We start from the raw sequence: 23060 nt of genomic DNA, 5'->3' as shown, positions 1-23060 counted from the left end.
AGGCCAATCTTATCTCACAGAAGTATTGGAAGTTATTTGAGTTATTAATCATCAAAGCGAAGCCAGCTTTAATGAAGTATGTATGTGTTGCAAAATATAGTTGCTTCCAAATACAATTACCTGTTCCAAGTGCTTTGTGGACTTGAGAAAACTGCTTTGTGTGTACTTTGATTTCATCATCTGTGGTCTTGTTCACAAAAACATGCTCAACTTTTCAACAGTACAACATCTTGCAATTCATTTTTCAGTCCCATCTAAGCACTGTTTACTCTGAACTTTCATTTTAATAGATGATCAAAGTATTCAATATTAACTTTTTACTTGGATGTTAATTGCTGAGACTAAAACATATGCATACATTTTTAGGAGCCCCAAGACAGTGAGGGTCCCCAGAAGCTTTAGCACAAGCGTTTAAAAGATGCAGGAATTTCCGCCACATTTCATGTCCGCTGTTGGTCAGTGCTTGTGTACCTACAGCAACTGTGTCTGCTGTGTAAAGTTTGGAGTCAACCTAATTCTTTGCAGGAGGGGAGGGAGATATATGACTATCCTATGGAGCCAACACAGAGAAGCCTTCAACCAGGCTCACCACAGTACAGAGGTTTTGCTTCTATCCATCAGTTGGGGAGGGTATTCTGGATTGCAACTCATGACTCAAGAGCTCTCACTGTCAAATGATCTCGTTAACATGCCTTGCAAATGAACTTATAGAATTATTATGTTAAAAATTCATTTCCCAAATAAAACTGAAAAATGTTACTATCTAGTTATTATGAAGTGAGCATCATAAAGTCAGAAATCTTGCCATAAGCAGCATTTATTAATAATTCAGAAAGCCAGTTTCATTTCTCTAGATCTGGACCTTTGCCTGCTGAGAACAAGAAGTCTTTACCACTGTTATTAAATATTTACTACATGGTTGCTCAGGCTTCCTTGCAGAAATACACCATACAAATATTATACTTTAGAAATAAAATGCTAAAATGTATGGGAGTATGAAGTATGTTATATTTTGAAAAATATATTATAAACACATATTTTAGAATAAAATGGGTTGTTTTTACGGGTATTGTATGGGTACTTGCACTGCTCTGTTGTTTTGTGCTGGCCAATGGCTGTAACAATAAATGTAATGTAAATGTAGAATAAAATGGTAAAAATGCATTTAGATGTTAAACTGGAGGCAATACAGATAGTTATGCATATTCTATGGTGAGTAAAGTCACATTTTCACCCAAATACAATTTTTTCCTATTATATGTGCCTTGTTTCCATAGTAAAACATTGTAAATGGCATATGCGGAAAAGGCCTCAAATTGTTCTACCAAGTGTCACTCCCCAGTACCTTTTCTATATACTTCATTAAAAAACTGATTAATTGTTCAATTCCACTTTAAGATGAACATTGAACAAGTCTTATTGCAAGCAGAACACAAGCAGAAGAAACCACTTTGCCTAGAAGCTAACAGGAATTTGTATGCACTACAAAAAGATACTGCTTAAATAGACTCTTTTGCATCTGTCACCAACATATAAGGTGCACAACTCTTTCTTTCAAGGGTCAAGAGACTATCCAGGAAAGTCAAGAGATCCTAACCTCATTTTGTAAAGTGAATTGAAGTCCCTATGACAGTAAAATATACTTCTTCCTCCCAATAGGTCATATTGGGCATACAAGAACCCATCCGTTCCCCCCAGATTAGACTGTTGCTGCACCTGATACTTTGAAAGCCACAGATTTTTAAGACCCAAAAGACAGGATTCACAAAATTTTAACACACACACACAGGTTATAGCTCCTCCATGTTCCACGGAAGCAAAAGTTAAACACAATGCACTTACTAATAGGCACAGGTAAGTGGTCAGCTCATCAGCTTTTGTGGGCTGCCCAAGAATGTTCTTCAAGGCAAGCAGATAGGGAAACTTCTGTCAACTGGATGAGAATGTTTTTTTTTTTAAGACTGATCATGTGCCACTAGTGACTTCCAATTATACAAACGGGCAAACAAGCTAATAATATTTACTGGCCAGTAATGTTTGTGGTGCTTGACCTGGATGGCCCAGGCTAGCCTGATCGCGTCAGATCTCAGAAGCTAAGCAGGGTCAGCCCTGGTTAGTATTTGGATGGGAGACCACCAAGGAAGTCCAGGGTTGCTGTGCAGAGGAAGGCACTGACAAACCACCTCTGTTAGTCTCTTGCCATGAAAACCCCAAAAAGGGGTCACCGTCAGTCAGCTGCGACTTGTAGGCACTTTACACACACACACACACAATGTTTGTGGACTGGTGTGCATCGACTTACTATCGTTTAACAATGCTGTGTACTGCAGCTTTAGAACATTATCCTACATCCAGGGTTCCTAACCTTTTTGAGCCTGTGGGCACATTTGAAATTCTGACACGGCGTGGTGGGCACAGCAACAAAATGGCTGCCACAAAATGGCTCTGCAGGACGCAGGGCCAGCCACACAATGGCTGCCACAGCTTAACTTCAGTAACACAGTGTAGAAACTTGTGCTGTTGGGGCAGCTGCTGCGAAAGCAACATTTTAAGAAATCTGCACAGCCAATCGAATCTCCAACAGTCAATCGGAAGCCTTGCTGGGCAAAAGCCCTACCTGCCTCCACCCACTTCCTAAAAACACTTGAGGGGAACCAGAAAGGCTTTCGGCAAGCACCGTGGAACCCAAAGGCATCACTTTGGGGACCCCTGCCCTATATCCTCAAATTTTCCCATTATAAACGTTGCTGTCCATTGTCCTGCACTAATATACACTATTTGCTGTTATGTCCATAACAGTAATTTTTCCCTAGAAGATATATTACAAATGGAGACTGAATAAATGTTGGACATGTGAAAGCGCTAATGATCTGCTCCACTGAACGTAACGGCTCTTCCTTCTACAAGAGCAAAGGACAACAGAATTAGTTATAAAATCGGTTTTTTTTAATTATTAGCCTAATTTTAGATTTTTTAATTACTAGCCTAATTTTAGATTTTTTAAAAAGGCGATGTTTTAACTTTCCTTCAACCCCAGTACTTTCCCTCATCAGAGAGAAGCAACTGCACACACTACCATTTCTGTACCAATTTAAACATGTTACAAGATGAATTTAACGTTTTCAATATCAACTGAGCAGTCAAGATGGTGTTAGTACTAAATAGCAGCTAGATCACATGGGAAAAAAGTAAAGTCAGTAATTTCTTATCTAAGAAATTGTTCTTCAAAACAGGCACAGTGAGCCATGATTATGGGTAGCTGTCACAACGATCTAAAATCAGAACAGGGATTACATGTATTAGCATTTTCTTCTTTGAAAGATTTATACTGTTAGGCATTGATGCAACAGTGAAATTTTTTTTTCTAATCTGGGGGTGAGGCTAGACATATTTAATCATTTTATTTTACCAGAAAAATACAATGCATTTTTGTTCGCTACTGAACCCCATCATGTACTCTGTAAACTATGGAAAGAGTACAGGAAAAGAGAACACAGGCTTGAATCTAAACATCTAAACAAAAGCTACAAACCGTAATCAAACCAAGGTTTGTAGATCTGGTTTGGAGGTCTATGGTTTGCTAGCTCAGGAACAGGAAAGGAGGTGGTGTGTGAGGCTCATTCACACCAAAACATAGTTGAGAATTATACCTGGGCCAGCCCATTATGTGTACATGTGTTTATTATTTACTTCATTTATACCCTTCCTTTCTCCCAATGGGGACCCCAAGTGGCTTACATCCTTCTCCTCTCCTCCATTTTATCCTCACAACAACCCTGTGAGGCAGATTAGGCTGAGAGTGCGTATGACTGACCCAAGGTTGCCCAGCAAGCTCCCACAGCACAAGTGGGGATTCTAACTTGGATCTTCCAGATCCTGATGTGTATATATATGTGTGTGTGTGTATGTGTGTATCCAAGGGATACAAGCCTACTGTATTTGAACTCAAGTAACCGTCATTTCATGTTGTGAAAAGGCCTCTCTCGCTCTTCGTCTTCTTAATGCCAGGTCAAAAGGTTATGATCTGCCGCTGTCCTTCCACATTTATCTCATTGTTCACACCTCTGTTGTAAAAGGGGTGTGAAAATTCATGAAGACTGTGTAAATCTGTATCTAATATGAACTCTTTGCATGCAATAACAAAAAATTAAATTTTTAAATGGCTACTGAATTTTACTAACATCGCTAGAGCTTTAGGCAGATGCGTATTTCAAAACATCTTCTAGCAACATTCGGTGGAAGAACCTAATTGCCCTTAATCCTCTGTTTAAAATAGGTTAGATGAAATCCTCTTTTGACTGAAGCAGAAAGATTACCCAGTGCCATCAGGAACAGCATCACAACTACTTTGCAGTTTACCTATTTGAGTCTTCTTCAAGGTATCAAAAAAGAACACAAATTAATCGGTGACAGATTTGGATAAAATATCACCATAAATGAGGAACTTTCATTCATAGGGTCGCCATGAGTCGGAAGCGACTTGACAGCACTTAACACACACACACACCGACATTTACTAGGCAGACTTTGTTTACAGGGTGGTTTGCCAGTGCCTTCCCCAGTCATCTTCTTTTTACCCCAAGCAAGCTGGGCCTCATTTTACCGACCACGGAAGGCTGGAAGGCTGAGTCAACCTTGAGCCGCCGCCTACCTGAAACCAATTTCTGTTGGGATCGAACACAGGTCGTGAGCAGGGCTTGGACTGCAGTACTGCAGCTTACCACTCTGTGCCACGGGGCTCACACACACAAGAAATGTATAGGTTAAACCTCCGTGGAGGGACTCCAAACTTGTGTTCTTCGAATTTTCTAGACTCAGGATCCACTTTCAATACTCAGGCAGCAGCACGGGATCATGAGCTGCAAACACATGATGGGAAGTCATATGACAAGCAAATCTTGCAACAGAAAGAGGGGGAACCTGTCATACAATTTCACCAGCAGAGAGGCAAGTTTTGTACTGCAAGCACACATGGAGCATTAGAGGATCGACTGTTGGGGAGAAGCCAGGGAAAACAGAAGGCAAGGAGAACTTTCGCAGAATGAGGACCCTGAACTTGCCTGTGCTAAAAAGAAACCCTCTCCACCACTGAATGACTTTGCTTTACTGTCTTGCTGTTCATTGCAGCATGCATACAAGGAGAAGCAGGAAGGGTGGCACCCCTGCTTTGTAAACATGTACCCTGAAAGCATAAAGCAGCAAAAAAAGGTGGGTCCCATCAGGGCACATGGTCCAGTCAGTGGGGGTCTGCAAACCCATGGGCTGAAGAACAGTGATTTGGACCAGTGTCTCTGTTTCAAGGCAATGCAATACCAAAACTGTTCCATTCAACATTACCAACAGAACTCAACCTCCATTACATCTTCCAAATGCGTGTGTGTGTCTTAAAATAAACATTCATCAAGTCTAGCTATTTAACAACATTTTGCAAGTCTAGCTATTTAACAACATTCCAAGGAGATGCTGCTACTCAGACCTGAGTCTGCCTTAACCACTTGAAATTGTTGCTATCAATGGCAATTACAGCATGAAAAATAACAGTATACAGTATACAAAGTGTTTCTCTGCCTTGTTTAGAATGAACTTCAGATGAGTTGTTACTTGACCATTTAACCACCAAAAAAATTACATTACAAGATATAGGGTAAGAGGCAATATTGCAATTATCCATTGCCGAAATCAACAGAATTAACTCCCAACGAGTAAGGATCACAAGAACCAGTAACAGTGAAGTATTGTTTCAATTAATATCTAGCAACAACAAATTAATTATAGTAACACCACCTTTGCCTGACTATTCCTATCGTTTGTGTCACTGTGTTACCCCCACCCCAAAAGGCTGTCGTGGAACAAAGTATAAAACGTATTTGGAGGGTGGCTGCTAGAGAGGAAATTAAACCATGATTAGTCATTTCCATGAATAAACCTGGGTGGATTCTAGGGCACATTTCCCCTCCCCCATGCAGCCAGATAAATGCTTTTGCAGCAAGCCATCAGACTGTGGTTCGATGTAATAACAAATTACGGTTTAATCTCTTCCCTTCGAACTAGGGTTCAAAACTGCTGGAAATGGGGCAGAATGAGTTCAGGGACCCCCCCCCCCAAAAAAAACCAATTCACTTACATCTGAACTATTTGTACACTTCTGATCATTATGAGTGGGTTATTCAATATGGTGCATATTTTTTTCCCAAAAGGCCTTGTACAAAAAATATATCAGTGTGTGTGTATTTTTAATGACTGGCTGTTTCATCAATGGAAGCCAGTTATTAGATGAAGTCCTGAGGGTTCTGTGTTCCTGAATAAAAGTATGGAGACAGTACACCACTCTTGCTGACAAGAGGGGACAGAGATGGAAAGGCAGAAGTGAGAGGGAAACAAATATCATTTGATAAAGAGAAGTCTACAAGGAACAGCGCCTTGGGGTGCAGGGTCTCTCCTTCTGGGTGCCAGCTGTGGGGCACCAGGCCTGCTGCTTTCTAGGAGTGCCTCTGCAGATCCTGTATGACAAAGATAGGATGTCTCAAAAACAAAGTGAACCAAACCTGAATAATGCTGCCCTGGAACATTCCACTGCTGGGGGTGGTGGTGCGCGTACGCAGAGTGTGTGTAAAAACATTATCTAATAAATTTGAAATTAAGAAATATTTCTGTGTTCTTCCTCCAGCTATAGTTATTTTCCCAGTAAACACAGATTATATGTCCTGCTCTGTCCCAGAAAGGCTTTCTTCCCCAAACCCTTCACTCCCTAGTGCCTCCTATATATACTTCTGCTTTATTAATAAGACATCAATGTAAATATTATTGGGTTTGGTTTAAAAATCTGTTGTGAATATGTGCAAGGACGATGTCATCTGAAAAAATGAAAGCAACTGAATGTATGTCAAGAAGGTTTTAACATTATAGTACATTTTTTACAATATGCAACAAAGCAGTATTTTTGTAACCAATAGCAACAGGATTGTAGGATATAACCAACAAGACCTCGAGTTTCTGCAGCTGCTACAGTCTAAAATCTGCTTGTTTATTCAAAGCAGGGCTTAAACAAAATACTTGAGGGGTTTTTTTAGAAAAGGAAAAAATATCATTCAGAAGATATGCAGATACTTCTCAGGTTTCAGATGTCACAAGGCAGATCCACAGTCATAAATGATCACAGAAAGAAAACATGAAAAATACGGTGACATAGCTTGAACAATGTAGCTGACATCTGGAAAGAGAATAAGCTGGGCCCAAAAGCTCTTCCATCAGCTAAAGAAGTGCTTTGGATCCAAATTCAAATAAAAACAAAACATTATTTGTTTATAATATTCTTTTGGTTTAGGGGGAAATTTAATCATTCATCCTGACTCCTTATGCACAAACTTGAATGTTAACGGCTGTCCTTTCAGCTAAGAACATAACATAAGAACATAAGAAAGGCCCTGCTGGATCAGACCAAGGCCCATCAAGTCCAGCAGTCGGTTCACACATTGGCCAACCAGGTGCCTCTAGGAAGCCACAAACAAGATGACTGCAGCATCATTATCCTGCCTGTGTCCCACCGCACCCAATATAATAGGCATGCTCCTCTACTAGAGAGAATAGGTATGCAGCATGATTAGTATCCATTCTAACTAACAGCCATGAATACCCCTTTCCTCCATGAATATGTCCACTCCCCTCTTAAAGCTATGATCTGAAAGAGCAGACCAGAAAACTGGTAGCCATTAGAGGTGTGCATACCAATACGACGAAACCCGAAAAAAAGCTGGAAAAAACCCACTATTTAAACAAAGCCGAAAACCCCGCAAAAGCTGGATATTTTCAGCTGTATGGCTTTCCCTACATCTTCATGGAACTATTCCCTTTAGCTTTTAAAGGGAACAGCTGCATTATACCCCACAGGGAATCAATCATCACCTTTATCAGGCATTTGTCAAATCACAGTTATAAAAATATTTTTTAAGAGAGAAAAATAACAAGTAGCTAAAATCCACTAAAACAAGATTATACAGAAAGCCAAGCAATACATAAAAGCATTTGAAAAACAATATCAATAACCACACACAAGCTGTCTGGGAATCCTTATTGCAGCTAACATATCTGGCCACTTGGTGGGTAATAAAATAATTTCTATCTGACAGAAGATACACCACCAGCTGCTGTTCTGAAAAACTCTGAGCATTATGCAATAAAGGTCTGATAAATACATCCCTTGGCTTCAGGTAAAACGTACAATTCAATAACACATGAGGTAAATGTTCATGCACCCCAGCCTTACACGGGCAGCACCTATCACAGAGAGGGATTCCTTTGACTCTACCATGTAAAACGGCTGAGGGAAGAATGCTGAACTGAGAGAGCATACATGCTCTATGAACATGAGGCAATTCTCGGTGAGACAGGTAAACAGCTACAGTGCCGTAATCTGGTACAACAGCACACAACGTGGGAAAGCAGGGTGCACTTGCTAAAGAAAATAGAGGTTGCCTTTCTACATCTAGCAGGTATACACTGCATTGGTCAGGCTGCACCTGGAGTATTCCATGCAGTTCTGGAGGACTCGCTTCAAAAAAGACGTGGACAGAATCGAGCGGGTGCTGAGGAGAGCGATGAGGATGATCAGGGGCGTGGAGACCAAGCCCTACGAGGAAAGGCTGAGGGAGCTGGGAATGTTTCATCTGGAGAAGAGGAGGCTGAGGGGGGACATGATTGCTCTCTTTAAGTATTTGAAGGGCTGTCACTTAGAGGAGGGCAGGGAGCTGTTCCTGTTGGCAGCATAGGACTCATAATAATGGGTTTAAATTGCGGGAGGAAAGGTACCAGCTGGATATTAGGAAAACAATTTTTGCAGTAAGAGTTGTTCAACAGTGGAATCAACTACCTAGGGAGGTGGTGAGCTCCTCCACACTGGCAGTCTTTAAGCAGAGGCCGGACAAGCACTTGTCAGGGGTGCTGTAGGCTTATCCTGCATTAAGCAGGAGGTTGGACTAGATGGCCTATATGGCCCCTTCCAACTCTATGATCCAGCTGCTGGTGCAACAATCTAAAGGCCTGCTCCCTTCCAAGCATCAGAAGAGAGTTAAAGAAATACCAATAGATGTTATTTTCAATTAACTTCGACCACTCACTTGTATAGGGAGTCTGAGACAGAATGTGAACAGTATGGCAGTGATATAACTGGGATATTCATTTAGAACACTGGTTCCCAACCAGGGGTCCATGGACCCCCAGGGGTCCGCGAGAACAAAATTAAGGTCCGCAAAACAAAGTTATAAACCCATAATAAATTAATATTTTCAATTAAAAGTTCTCTATTATAAAATATATATATTCAAATATAATTCTAAGTTTAATGTTTAACTAACAGTTATGATTAAAGTTTATTTTCAAATTCCTGGAATTTTTATTTTGAACCTTGGGATCCCTGCACCGAACAAAAGTCCTAGTGGTCCCTGGTCAAAAAAAGGTTGGGAACCACTGGTTTAAAGAGATGGAAAATTTGCTCCAAAATTTTAGATTGCCTGGCAGATAAAGGTTCATTAATAAACTAGGATATGAGTGTCTGGCACCTATTTAAGATGTTATAGGCCTCCTTGGACTTATTAGCATTCCAATGGGCCCATTGCATGATTTTCCCTGAATAAACCTGGGAAATCTGGCTCTGGTTGATGGACCAGTATCTCGCTAAAAGGCAATTATCAGTTCTACATGTAGTGGTAGGTGATCACTACCCGTTGATTCACCCACCCTAAACCTGGACCGATAGGAGAGGAGATTTGAAGTTGCCAGACAAAAATCAACTATACTGGTGGTCCCTTTTTGCTAATTCTAGCAAATTCTCCCAAGTCCCCCCAAACACTATTACTGTTAAGAATATTGAATCCAGCTTGAGGGAAGATTGGAAAAACCTCCACTGTTTTAATTAGCTTAATCGGTTAGAATTAGAATCTGGTTTTTTTGGAATTTTAAAATTCTTGTATATGGTTTTATTGTATTATATGTGTTGGTTGATGTGAGTCAGACTGGCTGGGAATGAGGGCAGGATATAAGTTGAATTAAATAAATAAAATTGCAAATTGTGTGGCAATAGTGCATATGCAAGGAATATCATCAGCCTTAACTGTTCTCCACACTCATAACTATTTAACTATTCCATTGAAGTCTCAGTTTAAAAAGTGGAGAGTATAGCAACTTTTCATGTACATTTCCATTTGAAAGGATTACTGTAGCAATAGTTATAATCTTGCCCATTCATAGCTGCACAGGAAAGCCATTTCTACTGTAGTGGGAAATTAAGTGCACACTTGAGAGGTCCTCAAGGGTCTGACCTTCACAAAACCCACGTACTCCAGCATTCAAACAAGGGATAACTCCATATCATTGAAACAAGTCACGTATGTGTGTTTTAATCTACTTGGAAGTAAATGCTACTAAAAGTCACAGAATACAAGCAGGGGTGAGGGGGAGAAAAGGCCCTGGAAAAGGGACCAAGCCTGCCCAAAAGAGAGAGGGAGAGCTAGGGTTGCCAGCCAGGTCCAGGTTGGGAAATACCTGGAGATTTTGGGGGTGGGGTGAGGAGGGTGGGCACATCCCTTACCTTGGCAACCCCAATTTCCCAAGCCTCCACCTAGTGCCTGCCCCACTCTTTCATTCAGGGTGCCCCGTGGGTGGGGTGGCCCCCCCAGGCCATCACTCCACCAACACTCTTCCCAGTGGCCTTAATGGCTGATCCACCCCACAATACATGCATAATGTGTTAAGGACTAGGAATCGTGTGTCCAAATACACATTACTAATCAAAACTAATAGAGAAATGCCTCGCAGGAGATAAAATTCCTCACCCTGAGGTAATGGGAAGCGCAAACAAAGCATCAGTTACTAGAAAGTACAAGTTACATCAGCAGTCTATATGACCAAGAGTAGTAGTACTTCAAAATGTATTTAATTACTTCATTTATACTTCAGCTTTCTCCTCACTGGGGACCTGAAGTGGCTTACAACATTCTCCCCTTCTCCATCTTATCTTCACAACTCCCCTTTGAGGTAGGTTAGGCTGAGAATATGACTGACTCAAATCACCTAGCAAGCTTCCATGGCACAGTGGGGATTCGAACCTGGGTCTCCCAGGTCCTAGTCCAGCACTTTAACCACTACACCACACTGTTTCTTGACAAGCTATGAATTTATCAAGTGTCTACTAACGCACATCTTAAAAAACAGTCACTTTGAACAGATCAGGGCCAGCTATTCAAACAGAACAGACAACTGACATTGGCTATAAAATATTAAGTGACCATTGAATAGTTAGATTCACAACATGCTGCAAGGGATAGGTTTTCAACATTGCCTGAAACAGCACACAACTCCATATTTACACTGCTTCACATCCAGTGTACTATGGATACTCACAGATTATTGTATATTAGGCATAGTCATCTACAGGAGGAAGGGGAAGTTTACATTTTAACGAAGCAAAACAGGGTGTATATTTTAACTCTAGTCAGAATACTAATCTCTACTGCGAAACAGCAATTATTTGATTACCACAAGGGAACAGTTAAAACTTAAAAAAACTCAAGAGAATACATTATATCCAGCAATGCTTTTCACCATATCCTGTTTTATAGGCAAAGTGTTATAGACAACATTCAATAAGAAATGCCTTCTAGCAAGTACTTGAACTAGTTCAATACTAATGCTCTTAAAGAGGTCCATCCAGTTTTGCACATTTTCCAAATGCCAACTCTGAAGAAGGAATTGTTACATGCCCCAGAAGATTAGTTTGCTATATCTATCTCACCAGCTGACCTGCAGCACTTAAGTACACAAGGGGCAGGGTGGTAAGATTTTTGTTCTTATCGCCAAGGCTGGTCAGGTCAAGTGCAATTTCAATTTTATTATTAGGTCTATGACCGCAGTCTTGGACCAAGAAAGGAGGGAAGGATGGGGAAACAGGGAAGGGATAAAAAAAACATAGAGAAACATAAAAGACATAAAAACAATACTAGATTAACAATGCTAAAAACCAGGCATCAGCCTGGAGAATAAAATTTCCTAACTAAACTAGACTAGGGGCGGAGCAAACTAACTAGAGGTTACCAAAGGTAGGCGTTGAGAATTCTTTCTTCTTAAGAGCAGCAACCTTGGCCAGAAAGCGTGCCACATTCGATGTTACCAAACCATTGTTTGAATCGCCAAGCAAAAATGCAAGTGCAATTTCTTTAAGTACTAATGCAATGCATTCAAATATCTTTCTGGTCTCAAGAACTCTCACACCAATTCATGAAAGAAAAGAAGAACAAAGGAAAGGTTTGTAGAACACTTACAACATTTAGAAAACCAAACAGAATCCAGAGCTGAGTTTCTGATGCTGAACACTTAATACTCCAACATAATGTTGACCAAATTTAAAGTGGAAGTGACTAATCAGAAAGAACAAAATGTGCATGCAATTACTTTTATCTGTACTCCATGAAAGAGGCTGGAACATTTGGGTTGGCTCCAGCTAACATTTTTGTTCAATCCCCCCCAATTCCCCTCTTTATTTCAGCCACCATTCCACAGGACTTTTGTCCATGCCGGACCAATGATCTCAAAGCCTTTTTGGCAATCCAGGGGGACCCTCCCCGCCCCCTTTTCTCCAGTGGAAAAATTGTTTGGATCTAACTCTCTGAGCTCTTGCTTCATCCATTACCTATAACAACCTAACCTGTCCCCGTTTCTTACAGAGAATCATGCCTGAAAGATTTATGACCGGATTCACACCAAGCCTCCCTCTGCCCTCAACTCCTCCCCTTCCTCTGTCCCCTTCAGTAATTTTCCTACTACAGTATGGAATATGATTTCCTCTCCATAGCATCTGAAGAAGTGAGCGCTGACTCAGAAGTTCATGCTGGTATATTTAAGGTACAACAGGACTTCTGGTTTATTTCATCACTACTCTAGCGTTTCAAAAACAAAATATCAAGTAATGAATATAAATCATTCAGGAAACAAAAAACTTGGATACCAAACAATATACAGCCAATAATCCCAGGAAAAGTCAAAGTCATACTATTTTGCTCTTTAAAGAGCAAACAGAACACATTAACACGGAAGTATTTTAAAATTCTTTTGAAAGGAAAAGAGATACGCATCCTAACTTGATTCAGGACTTTAACAACTGGGTGATGTATTCTTATTTTAAACAGCAACACAACAAGATTTTTAAATCTAAAACAGATTTTTTTTATTTAAATCATATTTTTAAAAATAAAATGCTTTTTGAGGAAAACTCAATCTAAAGATAGCTTTCGATTTAAGATGCATTATAGTCCAAAGGTTATTCATCATGAAATAGTTTTTAATTATGTAGCATGAGACTGTATATTTATGCAATGTTTAAATGTTTTGGTAAATGAATCCATTAATCCATTCACAATGCCATGCTATTCCAGAGGTTTCTGTAAGATTATTTTTGGCAATTTTTCCATCTAGAAGATATCCTCACAGTGGTGGACTCTGATCCGGAGAACCGGGTTTGATTCCCCACTCTTCCACATGAGCAGCGGAAGCTAATCTGGTGAACTGGATTTGTTTCCCCACTCATACACACATGAAGCCAGCTGGGCGACCTTGGGCTACTCGCAGCTCTCTCAGCCCCACCTACCTCCCAGGGTGTCGGTTGTAAGGAGGGGAAGGGAAGGTGATTGTAAGCTGGTTTGAGTCTCTGTTATGTGGTAGAGAAAGTCGGCATATAAAAACCAACTCTTCTTCTTCTTCTTAAACAGCTGTTTCACTGGAGGACAGCAACTTGGACCGGAGGATGGCATCCAACTTTGCTTAGTGTTGTAGGCTATATTGGCCTCTTTTTGTATCAGCTGATCTGGTGTCAAACAAAAGAAAGAAGAGGCCAGCTGAATGAGATGGGGAAACCTTGAAGGCCTTCAATGTTTAATTCAATGAAGTTTTTTATTATTTTAAATGTTACACATGGTGTTTCTAGGTCACGGGGTTAACAGCACACTGATGCAAATCTGTTGAGCTGTCCCGGAAGTTTGCACAGGGAAGACATTGAGTAAAAATTCACAACATGCGCTGGTTATGATTGGCTAGCAAAATTCTAGCCTGTAAGGCATAGATTTACTTTCTGTGACAGAGCTCAATGTGGGCCATTCACTTTTATGAGAGAGCAAGTAAAGTTGATGCACTAAAATGGAAGCGAAACTTGTTTTCCATCCCAAATACTAACGGGTTTTGGGGTGGGGGAAGATTGTTGTCCCTCCAGTGAAGTCACAAACTGCAGTTCCCTGACTTTCACCCACAAGGTGTGAAATTCTATTGTTTATCATCACATTACTGTTCCAGGCCATTGTCTTTACAATAACACAGTTAATGAAAATCACTTAAATAACTGTTCTGTGCAGCCTGGCTCTAAAACAGTTTGCTGCTTGTTAGATCAGTTTCATAGCTAGGTACAACACTGTCATACATATATTTTAGTTTATTATTTAAAACATTTATTAGCCACCTTTCTCTCTTGTGGAAATCAAGGTGGCTTACAATATGTGTGTGTGTTAATTGCCATCAAGTCACTTCCGACTCATGGAGACCCTATGAATCAAAGTCCTCCAACATGTCCTATCTTTTTTTTTTTTATAAATTTTTTTATTATTTTCATAATAAACACACAAAAATAAAAATAAAAATAAAAAACAAAAAATAAAATAAAAATTACATGTACATAAAAAGAAAAACAAAAGTTACATAATCAGGACACAATTTATCCATTATTACAATATTCAAATCATTTTATAAAACATGTGCCCCGAATACAAAACCCCTCCGCCCACCAGTGCCCTCCACCATTGGACTTCCGATGAAGTGTTATGGCATATAAAAAGAAAAAGCTATTATTATATCATATTAAAAATCATCTTATACTATAATTCGTTAACTATACTTTTAAAATCCGTTTTTGCCACTTTATCCCAATATGCGGTGGCCTTTGCCCACGTAGATTTAAATTCCTCCATATCTTTATCATATAGAAATGCTGTAATTTTGGCCATCCGCATATACATCCATAATTTTTCTCGCCACTCTTTAATTGAAGGTTTATTTAACTGCTTCCATTTTTTAGCAATTATAATTCTTGCTGCAGCAAAACTATATTGGCATATGACTCTGTCACCTTTATCCAAATCTTTTTTTGGTATTCCCAATAGACAAAAAGCGGGGTCTTTCTTAATTTTTAATTTAATCAAATCATTCGTTTCATTCAAAACTAATCTCCAACAACATGTCCTATCTTTGACAGCCTTGCTCAGGTCTTGCAAATTGAAGGCTGTGGCTTCCTTTATTGAGTAAATCCATCTCTTGTTAGGTCTTCCTCTTTTCCTGCTGCTCTCAACTTTTCTTAGCATGACTGTCTTTTTTAGTTACTTTTGTCTTCTCATAATGTGACCAAAATGTGATAGCTTCAGTTTAATCATTTTAGCTTCTAGGGTCAGTTCAGACTTCATTTGATCCATAACCCACTGTTTTGTTTTGTTTTGTTGCAGTCCATGGTATCCGAAACACTCTCCTCCAATATAAACATTATTAAAAACACAATAAAATTAGGTCTACCAATAATAAAAGCTAAATCAATTCTAAATGCAGTCCTAAACAAAATGGTCTTCAACTACCTCCTGAAGATATACAATGAGGGTGCAGCTCCTTGGGAAAGTTGCTCCATAAGTCTGGGGCTGCCTCGGAAAAGGCCCTCTCTCGTGTACCCACCAAATGAGCGTCTTTAATTGGTGGGACAGTCAGGAGGGCATCTACCTGCGATCTTAATTCCCAGGCAAGAACGTATGGGAGAAGATGATACTTCAGATTTCCTGGTCCCAAGCCATGTAGGGCTTTAAAGAACAAAACCAACACCTTGAGTTGGGCTCAGGAGTGGATTGGTAGCCGGTGTAATTTGCTGTAGTACTGGGCATATATGCTCCCAATAGCCGGCCCAACCGGCAGCCTTGCAACAGCTTCTGAACACTCTGCAAGGGTTGCCCCAAGTAGAACGAATTGCAGTAGTTCAGTCTGGATGGATCACTGTGGCTAGATCTGATTGTTCACCCTTGTTACTGCTATTACACACAAAATAAATACTTGGATCACTATAGGCTTCTTACTTTTAGAGTTGTTTTGTTTTATTGTGTGTCATTTTTGTACTGATTAATCTATTGCCAAGGCCAACAAATTGAAAACCTCAGATATGAATTCACCAAAAACCATTTTTTCTATTGGATTTTGTCATACATTTCTCTTAACTATACAAGAAATCTGAAGTTTTATTAAGGCCACCCAATAATAATAAAAAGCAGAAAAAGTCTATTTACAAGACAACTTTAAACAGTTTTCCGCCAAATTTTAATCTACTCTTATCTACTCACTCCTTTCTTCACGCACAATCTTTCCCCTGCCCAATGACTTCATGGATATCTGTTACCTCATCCATCCACAACTATGTCTTTGTAGCAGGGTTTGCTCTCCCAGATATAAAATGTTACACACCTCTAGCACAATAATAATAATGTAGAGCATGCGATACTGTACTATTCCATTTTATTATATGCACAGTCCCCATAAACAAGTCAGTCCCTTGTAAACCATATCTACTTTGTGCCAGTAAGTTAGTTGCTTAAGCAGAAGGCTCTGTTCCTATGAACCCAGAAAGCATGCTAAATATGTGCATTTCTAGTTTATCCACAATGCACACAAAATAAGGGCAAGCAGCTGTGAATTTAGAACATTTCCTTGTATGCTCACCAAATGGCATTAAGTCCAGCATATTTTCTGAACTGTCATAGGGATTCAAACCAAAACAGGTGATGTGACAACTGGTTTTTGCAGAGATATTTTCAGCCTTAAACACAGGACTACAAAGTACCACAGCTGTAATGCAGAATTCCTTGTCATTGTACATAACTGTTTGTATAGCCAAGTTCAGACAGTTTCATTTGCAGATACATGACTTCAGTAAGATGAAACTGTCCTCTAAGTTTGTACCCATCCAAAATTATGCTATTTCCCATACACATTCACCATTTTATACAGTGAATATTGGATATCGGATGTAAGGGATACTCAACCTTTATATGTTATATAAAATATACAGGTTGAATATCCCTTATCTGAACATCCGATATCCGGACTGATCTGAAAATCGGACCTTTTGAGCCGGCACGCAGACTACTCAAAGGCCCTCAGCAGTGCCACTGATGGTTCAATGTACACAAAGTTATTTAAAATATTGTTTAAAATTACATTCAGGCTATGTGTATAAAGTATATATACAATATAAATGAATTTCGTGTTTAGACTTGGGTCCCATCCCCAAGACATCTCATTACAAGTATGCCAAAACTGCAAAATATTCCAAAATACAGAAAGATCTGAAATACGGACCACTTCTGGTCCCAAACATTCCTGATAAGGGATACTCAACCTGTATATCTGGCACCCATAACTATATATCCATTTCCCCCTCTGAAACACTTCATCAAAGAGGCCCAACTATTAGCTAAATCCATAGGTCTGATCTTGTTACTGGATTCATTTTTGCAGAGCTGTTTATTGTTTTCTGAGGTTATCCTACTTACAGAAGATTAGCAAGCATGTACGGTGCTCCGCTCACAAAACATACACCACAACATTATTTTCCTATTTTCCCTGCCGCTGTTGCTTTTGTTGAAAGTATCTTGCTTTCCTTACTGCCTACCATTGGTTTACTGCCAGCAGTAAAGGAGACCCAGGGGCTGTAATTCCTAGAATGGCGGACAGTAAGGTGCGGTGGCTGAAGTGTGCCAAATTCAACTCTCCATTCAACAGTGAAGCTTATCAAGCGGCCCTGGGCCAGTCACTGTCTAGTCTTAACTTAGCTCACAGGGCTGTTTGAAGGATAAATGGGAATAAACCCAGGTATGCGCCCCTGAACACATAGAAAAGAAACATGATAAACAATCTAATTGCAAATTGTGAGGATATAGATGGATCAAATGGGGCTGAGCCGTGTGCAACTTCTCTTTGGAAACAAATGGTTAAAAGCACAGCATTCATACATCTGTTCCCCCATCCTCTGCACGTAGCCTGGCCATTAACACTCACATAATGCTGCACGCTGATCTAATCACATTAAGGCAAAGCAAACAACAATAACCTAATTGCCATTTCTGCGTCTCTGTTAAAATGATGGCTTGGCAGGTGTTTTTTTTTACAGGCCAAGGCCCCAACAAAATGCCGGATGTTTCACAGGGTTCATTCCCAGTCTGTCTCTAATTCAACCTATGCTGCGCTGGTGCCTTTTAAAGGTAAAAGTAGTTCCCTGTGCAAGCACCGGGTCTTCACTGATCCATGGGGTGATGTCACATCATGATGTTTACGAGACAGAATATGTTTACAGGGTGGTTTGCTATTGCCTTCCCCATTTTTCTACGCTTTACCCCAAACAAGATGGGTATTCATTTTACCGACCTCGGAAGGATGGAAGGCTGAGTCAACCTTGAACCGGCTACCTGAAACCAACTTCCGTTGGGATCGAATTCAGGTCGCAAGCAGAGCTTTGACTGCAGTACAGGCAGACCAAGAGAGTTGCACAATGGCCAGCTGCTGATTGTACAAGCAGTTGCCTTGTAAAGTTTGCACCTTCTGTGATCTCCAAGCTCCACACCTTCAAACTGGAAGCATGCAGTTGGGGAAGAGTATTGGGGTACACCGCATACATTCTGGGCCTCAACTGGTAACCAATAAAAATGGGGATTTCTCTCCCCTTTGGGGAAGTCAAAGAAGTAGTGTTTTGTGGGTCATTGAACTGAAGGGGAATCGGCTTGAGGTTTGCAGTTCTGGCCCTGGCTTGAAATTCCGTTTGTAATCTTGGACAATTAACTTGTCTCCCAGTCTCAACTGCTGCCTTCTGTAACATGGAGACTGCAACAGGAAATGCAGGGTCAAAGAAACAGTTTAGCATTTAGGGGTCAGGCCCTTCTCTGTCTCATGCTCTATTTGTGACCTCAGGCAAGCCATCATTTTGTTTCTGTGCCAAGTGCCTCCAGAAAGCTGCACGCCAGGCATGAAGGTAACAGTATTATATTTCTCCAGTACCTGATACTCAGAAGTATACTACCTCTGGACATGGAGGCCACATTCACTATCATGGCTGACGGAAGGGGCTTCCATTAGTACAGCAACACGTAGCAGGAGGTTTGGTGAGTGGTACCAAGGGAAGATGCTGTGGGAGTGACTTGGTGGAAAGGGAGAGACTTGAAGTAACTGTCACCCTCCCCATGGCCCACAAGTCAATTCAGTCCAATCTCTTCAAGTCTACTTCTTAGCCTAGATTTTAACAAGGCCTGTGGACCCACCCCAAGATTTTGTGCATTAACCAATAAGTACTTAGACTGAAGTACTGCCAATGCAGAATCAATAGTCACACACACACCAAAAAAACAACATGAAAGTTGCAACATTTCCTTGGAAATAAGCCTCAAGTAAAACCAGTAGGACTTACTTCTTCATAAATATGCAAAGGGTCTATGCTGAAGCCGGATATGCCAATGAAAACATTCAGGAGCATGATATACTCCCAACTTAAATCCAATATTTTTATCTCAACTGATCTGTGAATTGAGGTCAGTTAACATATTCAGAACCCTGAGCATACTGCTGTTCCACAAAAGTGCAGAAAACCCTCAAGAACTTGGTACTGAGTACGTCATTCAACCTCCTAAGAGTTTCTGCGTAACTTGCAAGTACATCAGCAGTATCTGAAGGTATCTCAAAGAGGTGATGCTAACAAGATTCCCAGTGGCTAGAAGCAAAGTTTCAGTGCCCCACATAGCAAACTGTTCCCACGTGCGACAACAACAATGGTAGAATAACTTAAAATCAGAGAACAGGCACATATTTGCACACAGATTTCACAATTAAGCCTTTCTTTGCACAGGATTTCAATTTATTTTAGTTTGTAGTACACACAGCCCTGCTCATACTAATGGCCAGAGATGTGAGGGAAAACCTATATGCCCAGGACCTTTCCCAAAACATGAAATTAAATCCAATTTAACAGTAATTGGTTAAGTTTACCTACCCTATTATCATTGCCCTGTCTTTAGCTGATTTTCAAACTAAATGAATACAGTAACTTTCATTAAGAAATCTCACATTACATCACTGTGTTTAGAAAAAAAACACAGATAACTAAGCAATTGCTGCCTGCTACAGACAATAATGTGTAATACGCCTCAAAGGCTTTTGTTCTGACCTCAGTGCAAATCATGAGACTATGAAACCCATGACTGATCATTTACTGTATGCTTCAGAAAGAAGGGTAGCATATAAATGGGATCTAAAAAAGTCTCCAGGGTCTTTTTATGTATACTTCATAAATGCGTATATGTGTCAGGCACTACTACATTAAAAGTTTCCCTCTCAATATTCCGAAATAAAGGCACAATATTTCTAATCACGTGCAGGATGAAATATAGACTGACACACCTCTCCTATAAAGCTTAATTATTAAAAAAAGGAGAGAGAGTTGTTTCCATCTATGCATATCAAGGAATACAGTCTTACACCCTAACCCAAACATAGTTAATTGGAATAAACTTTATCCAGAACACATTTTCCTTGAAATAAGCTCCAACTATGGAATGCACTTAGCACAAGTACAATAGTTTAGCAAAAATATTCCTCTGATATTTATCTGTCGCTGTTGCTGTTTAGTGACAACCTCTGAGGGTTTTTTAAAAATTCCTTTTTAAAGGCATTAAGGAAAGCTTCGGAAATAAAAGTTAACATTAAGAATTTCTAGCCTGTTAGGAGAATAAATTACAGCAAGGATAATTATATACTGAAGTTAAATATTCATGGTTACACACACACACACACACATTGCCTTGCCAGTCAAAAATGCCACCCACTGCTATTTGGTTAGTTCCAAATATTTTTTATCTTCAAACTGCAAAAGGAGAACCCTGCTGTGAGCTGTGGGAGGAAGAAAAATAAATCAAGGAGCTGAAAGAGAAACCTTGTTTACCCCTATTCCATAGAAAGGAAACTAAATGCAATTCATTATTGAGTAAGCCTCATTGAACACAATGGGACTAAGTTCCCAACAAACACGCAGGAAATGAGCTGTACAGTTGTGATCCTATGCAACCACCGGACCTACTTCCGGAAAAAAAAATGACTAGGAATTAGGACCAGGGCTGCTTCGCCTAACTTCGAAGTAAGATTCACCTGAGGCTTCCCACGTAAGTGTTTCCAGAAGGCGAGTCAACCCACTTATTTGGAAATAAATCACACAGACTTTAAAAGAGTCTATTCACGCTGGAGATCTTAAGAACATAAGAAAAGGCCATGCTGGATCAGACCAAGGCCCATCAAGTCCAGCAGTCTGTTTACACAGTGGTCAACCAGGTGCCTCTAGGCACCGAACTATACTTGGAAGGAAGAAAACATTGTAGTAGAACAGTGTTTCCATGTCAAACTTTAATTCTCCCTTCCTGGGGAATGCAATGGAATGAGGAAATGACCTGGAATGTCAGCTAGGGAAGCAACCGAAGGTTCTGGGGGGCTTTATGGGCTTAATAAAGGCAGGGCCGGTGCTACCATTAGGCGAACTAGGTGGTCGCCTAGGGCGCAGACCTCAGAGGGGCACAGAACCGGCACCGTTTTAAACAAATTAGTTTCTTGGGATGGGGAATGCAACTGACAACTTATATTTTTTAAATTTTAAGATAAGTACCACAACAGTGCTATGGAATCTGATTAATTATAATGTCTTATAAAAAGTTTGCCCTGACCTGGATGGCCCAGGCTAGCCTGATCTCGTAAGATCTCAGAAGCTAAGCAGGGTCAGCCCTGGTTAGTATTCCAATGGGGAAGACCAGGGTTGAAGACCAAGGAAGACCAGGGTTGCTGTGCAGAGGAAGGCACTGGCAAACCACCTCTGCTAGTCTCTTGCCATGAAAACCCCCCAAAGGGGTCGCCATAAGTCAGCTGCGACTTGAAGGCACTTCACACACACACACACAAAAAAGTTTGGTGCTTTTATTTTTTTCTACAAGACACGTTTTTGAAAAATTGGTTAGCAATAGGGGGGGCACAAGTCGCTAGCCTCGCCTAGGGCGCAAAAACGACGGGCAGTGGCCCTGAATAAAGCCCCCACCACACTTTAGGGGACTCGGAAGCGCTGGGGGAAAGAGGGGGCCAGCCTGCCTGCCTGGGTCTCCCCACGGGCCGCTTCCAGGTGACGAGGAGGAGAGGCAGGAGGCAGCAGGCGAGCCCCCGAGCTGCGCCTTGGCGCGCTGTGTGTGTGTGTGTGTGTGTGTGTGAAGTGCCGTCAAGTCGCTCCCGACTCATGGCGACCCTATGAACGAAAGTCCTCCCAAAGGTCCTGTCTTTGACAGCCTTGCTCAGATCCTGCAAACTGAAGGCCGTGGCTTCCTTCATTGAGTCCATCCATCTCTTGTTGGGTCTTCCTCTTTTCCTGCTGCCCCCAACTTTTCCTAGCATGACTGTCTTTTCCAGGGACTCTCGCCTTCTCATGATGTGACCAAAATGCTACAGCCTCAGTTGAGTCATTTTAGCTTCTAGGGTCAGTTCAGGCTGGGTCTGATCTAGAACCCACTGGTTTGTTTTTTGGGGCGGTCCACGGAATCCGTAACACTCTCCTCCGACGCCCCGTCCCAAAGGAACCCCCTTTCTTCCCACGCGCTTTCTTCGCCCAGCGCGCGCGGAGCAGGGCGCAAAGCGGAGCCTGGCGGAGGCAGGCAGGGAGTGGGGAGGGAGGGAGGGAGTACTCACATATCTGTTAATCAGAGTCCTGAGCCGGCTGCAGTCCATGGCGAGGCGCCGGGCAGCGGCTGGCGGAGCTCTGCGCCTCTCCCTGCGCAGGCAGGGGCGAGCCTCTCCGCGCCTCGGTGGCGGCCGCGCTTCTAGCGCACCGCATCCACGAGTTTCAGCCTCTCCGCGGCGACAGCGGCGCCATCCCGTGTCCGGCCGGGGGGGTCCCGGGGGGCGCCTCTCCTCCCCGGCTCCCGCCGCTCACTCAT

General features: G+C 41.2%; 1 protein-coding gene across 3 annotated transcripts in view; it reads right to left on the bottom strand.

Annotated features, from left to right (window-relative positions):
* The window catches only part of ATP11A (ATPase phospholipid transporting 11A), a 112654-nt gene extending 89794 nt beyond the window's left edge, over nt 1-22860 (bottom strand). For all 3 annotated transcript variants that reach the window (XM_056861999.1, XM_056862000.1, XM_056862002.1), the window contains exon 1: nt 22813-22860. In XM_056861999.1, the coding sequence (XP_056717977.1) occupies nt 22813-22851 (39 nt within the window). In that variant the 5' untranslated portion in view covers nt 22852-22860. The remainder of the gene's footprint in view (nt 1-22812) is intronic.
* Between the last annotated feature and the right edge of the window lie 200 nt (nt 22861-23060).

Source organism: Euleptes europaea, chromosome 16, assembly GCF_029931775.1.
Source record: "Euleptes europaea isolate rEulEur1 chromosome 16, rEulEur1.hap1, whole genome shotgun sequence".
Taxonomy (NCBI): domain Eukaryota; kingdom Metazoa; phylum Chordata; class Lepidosauria; order Squamata; family Sphaerodactylidae; genus Euleptes; species Euleptes europaea.
Note: the sequence above shows the minus strand (reverse complement) of the source record. Positions and strands in the feature narration are given on the sequence as shown.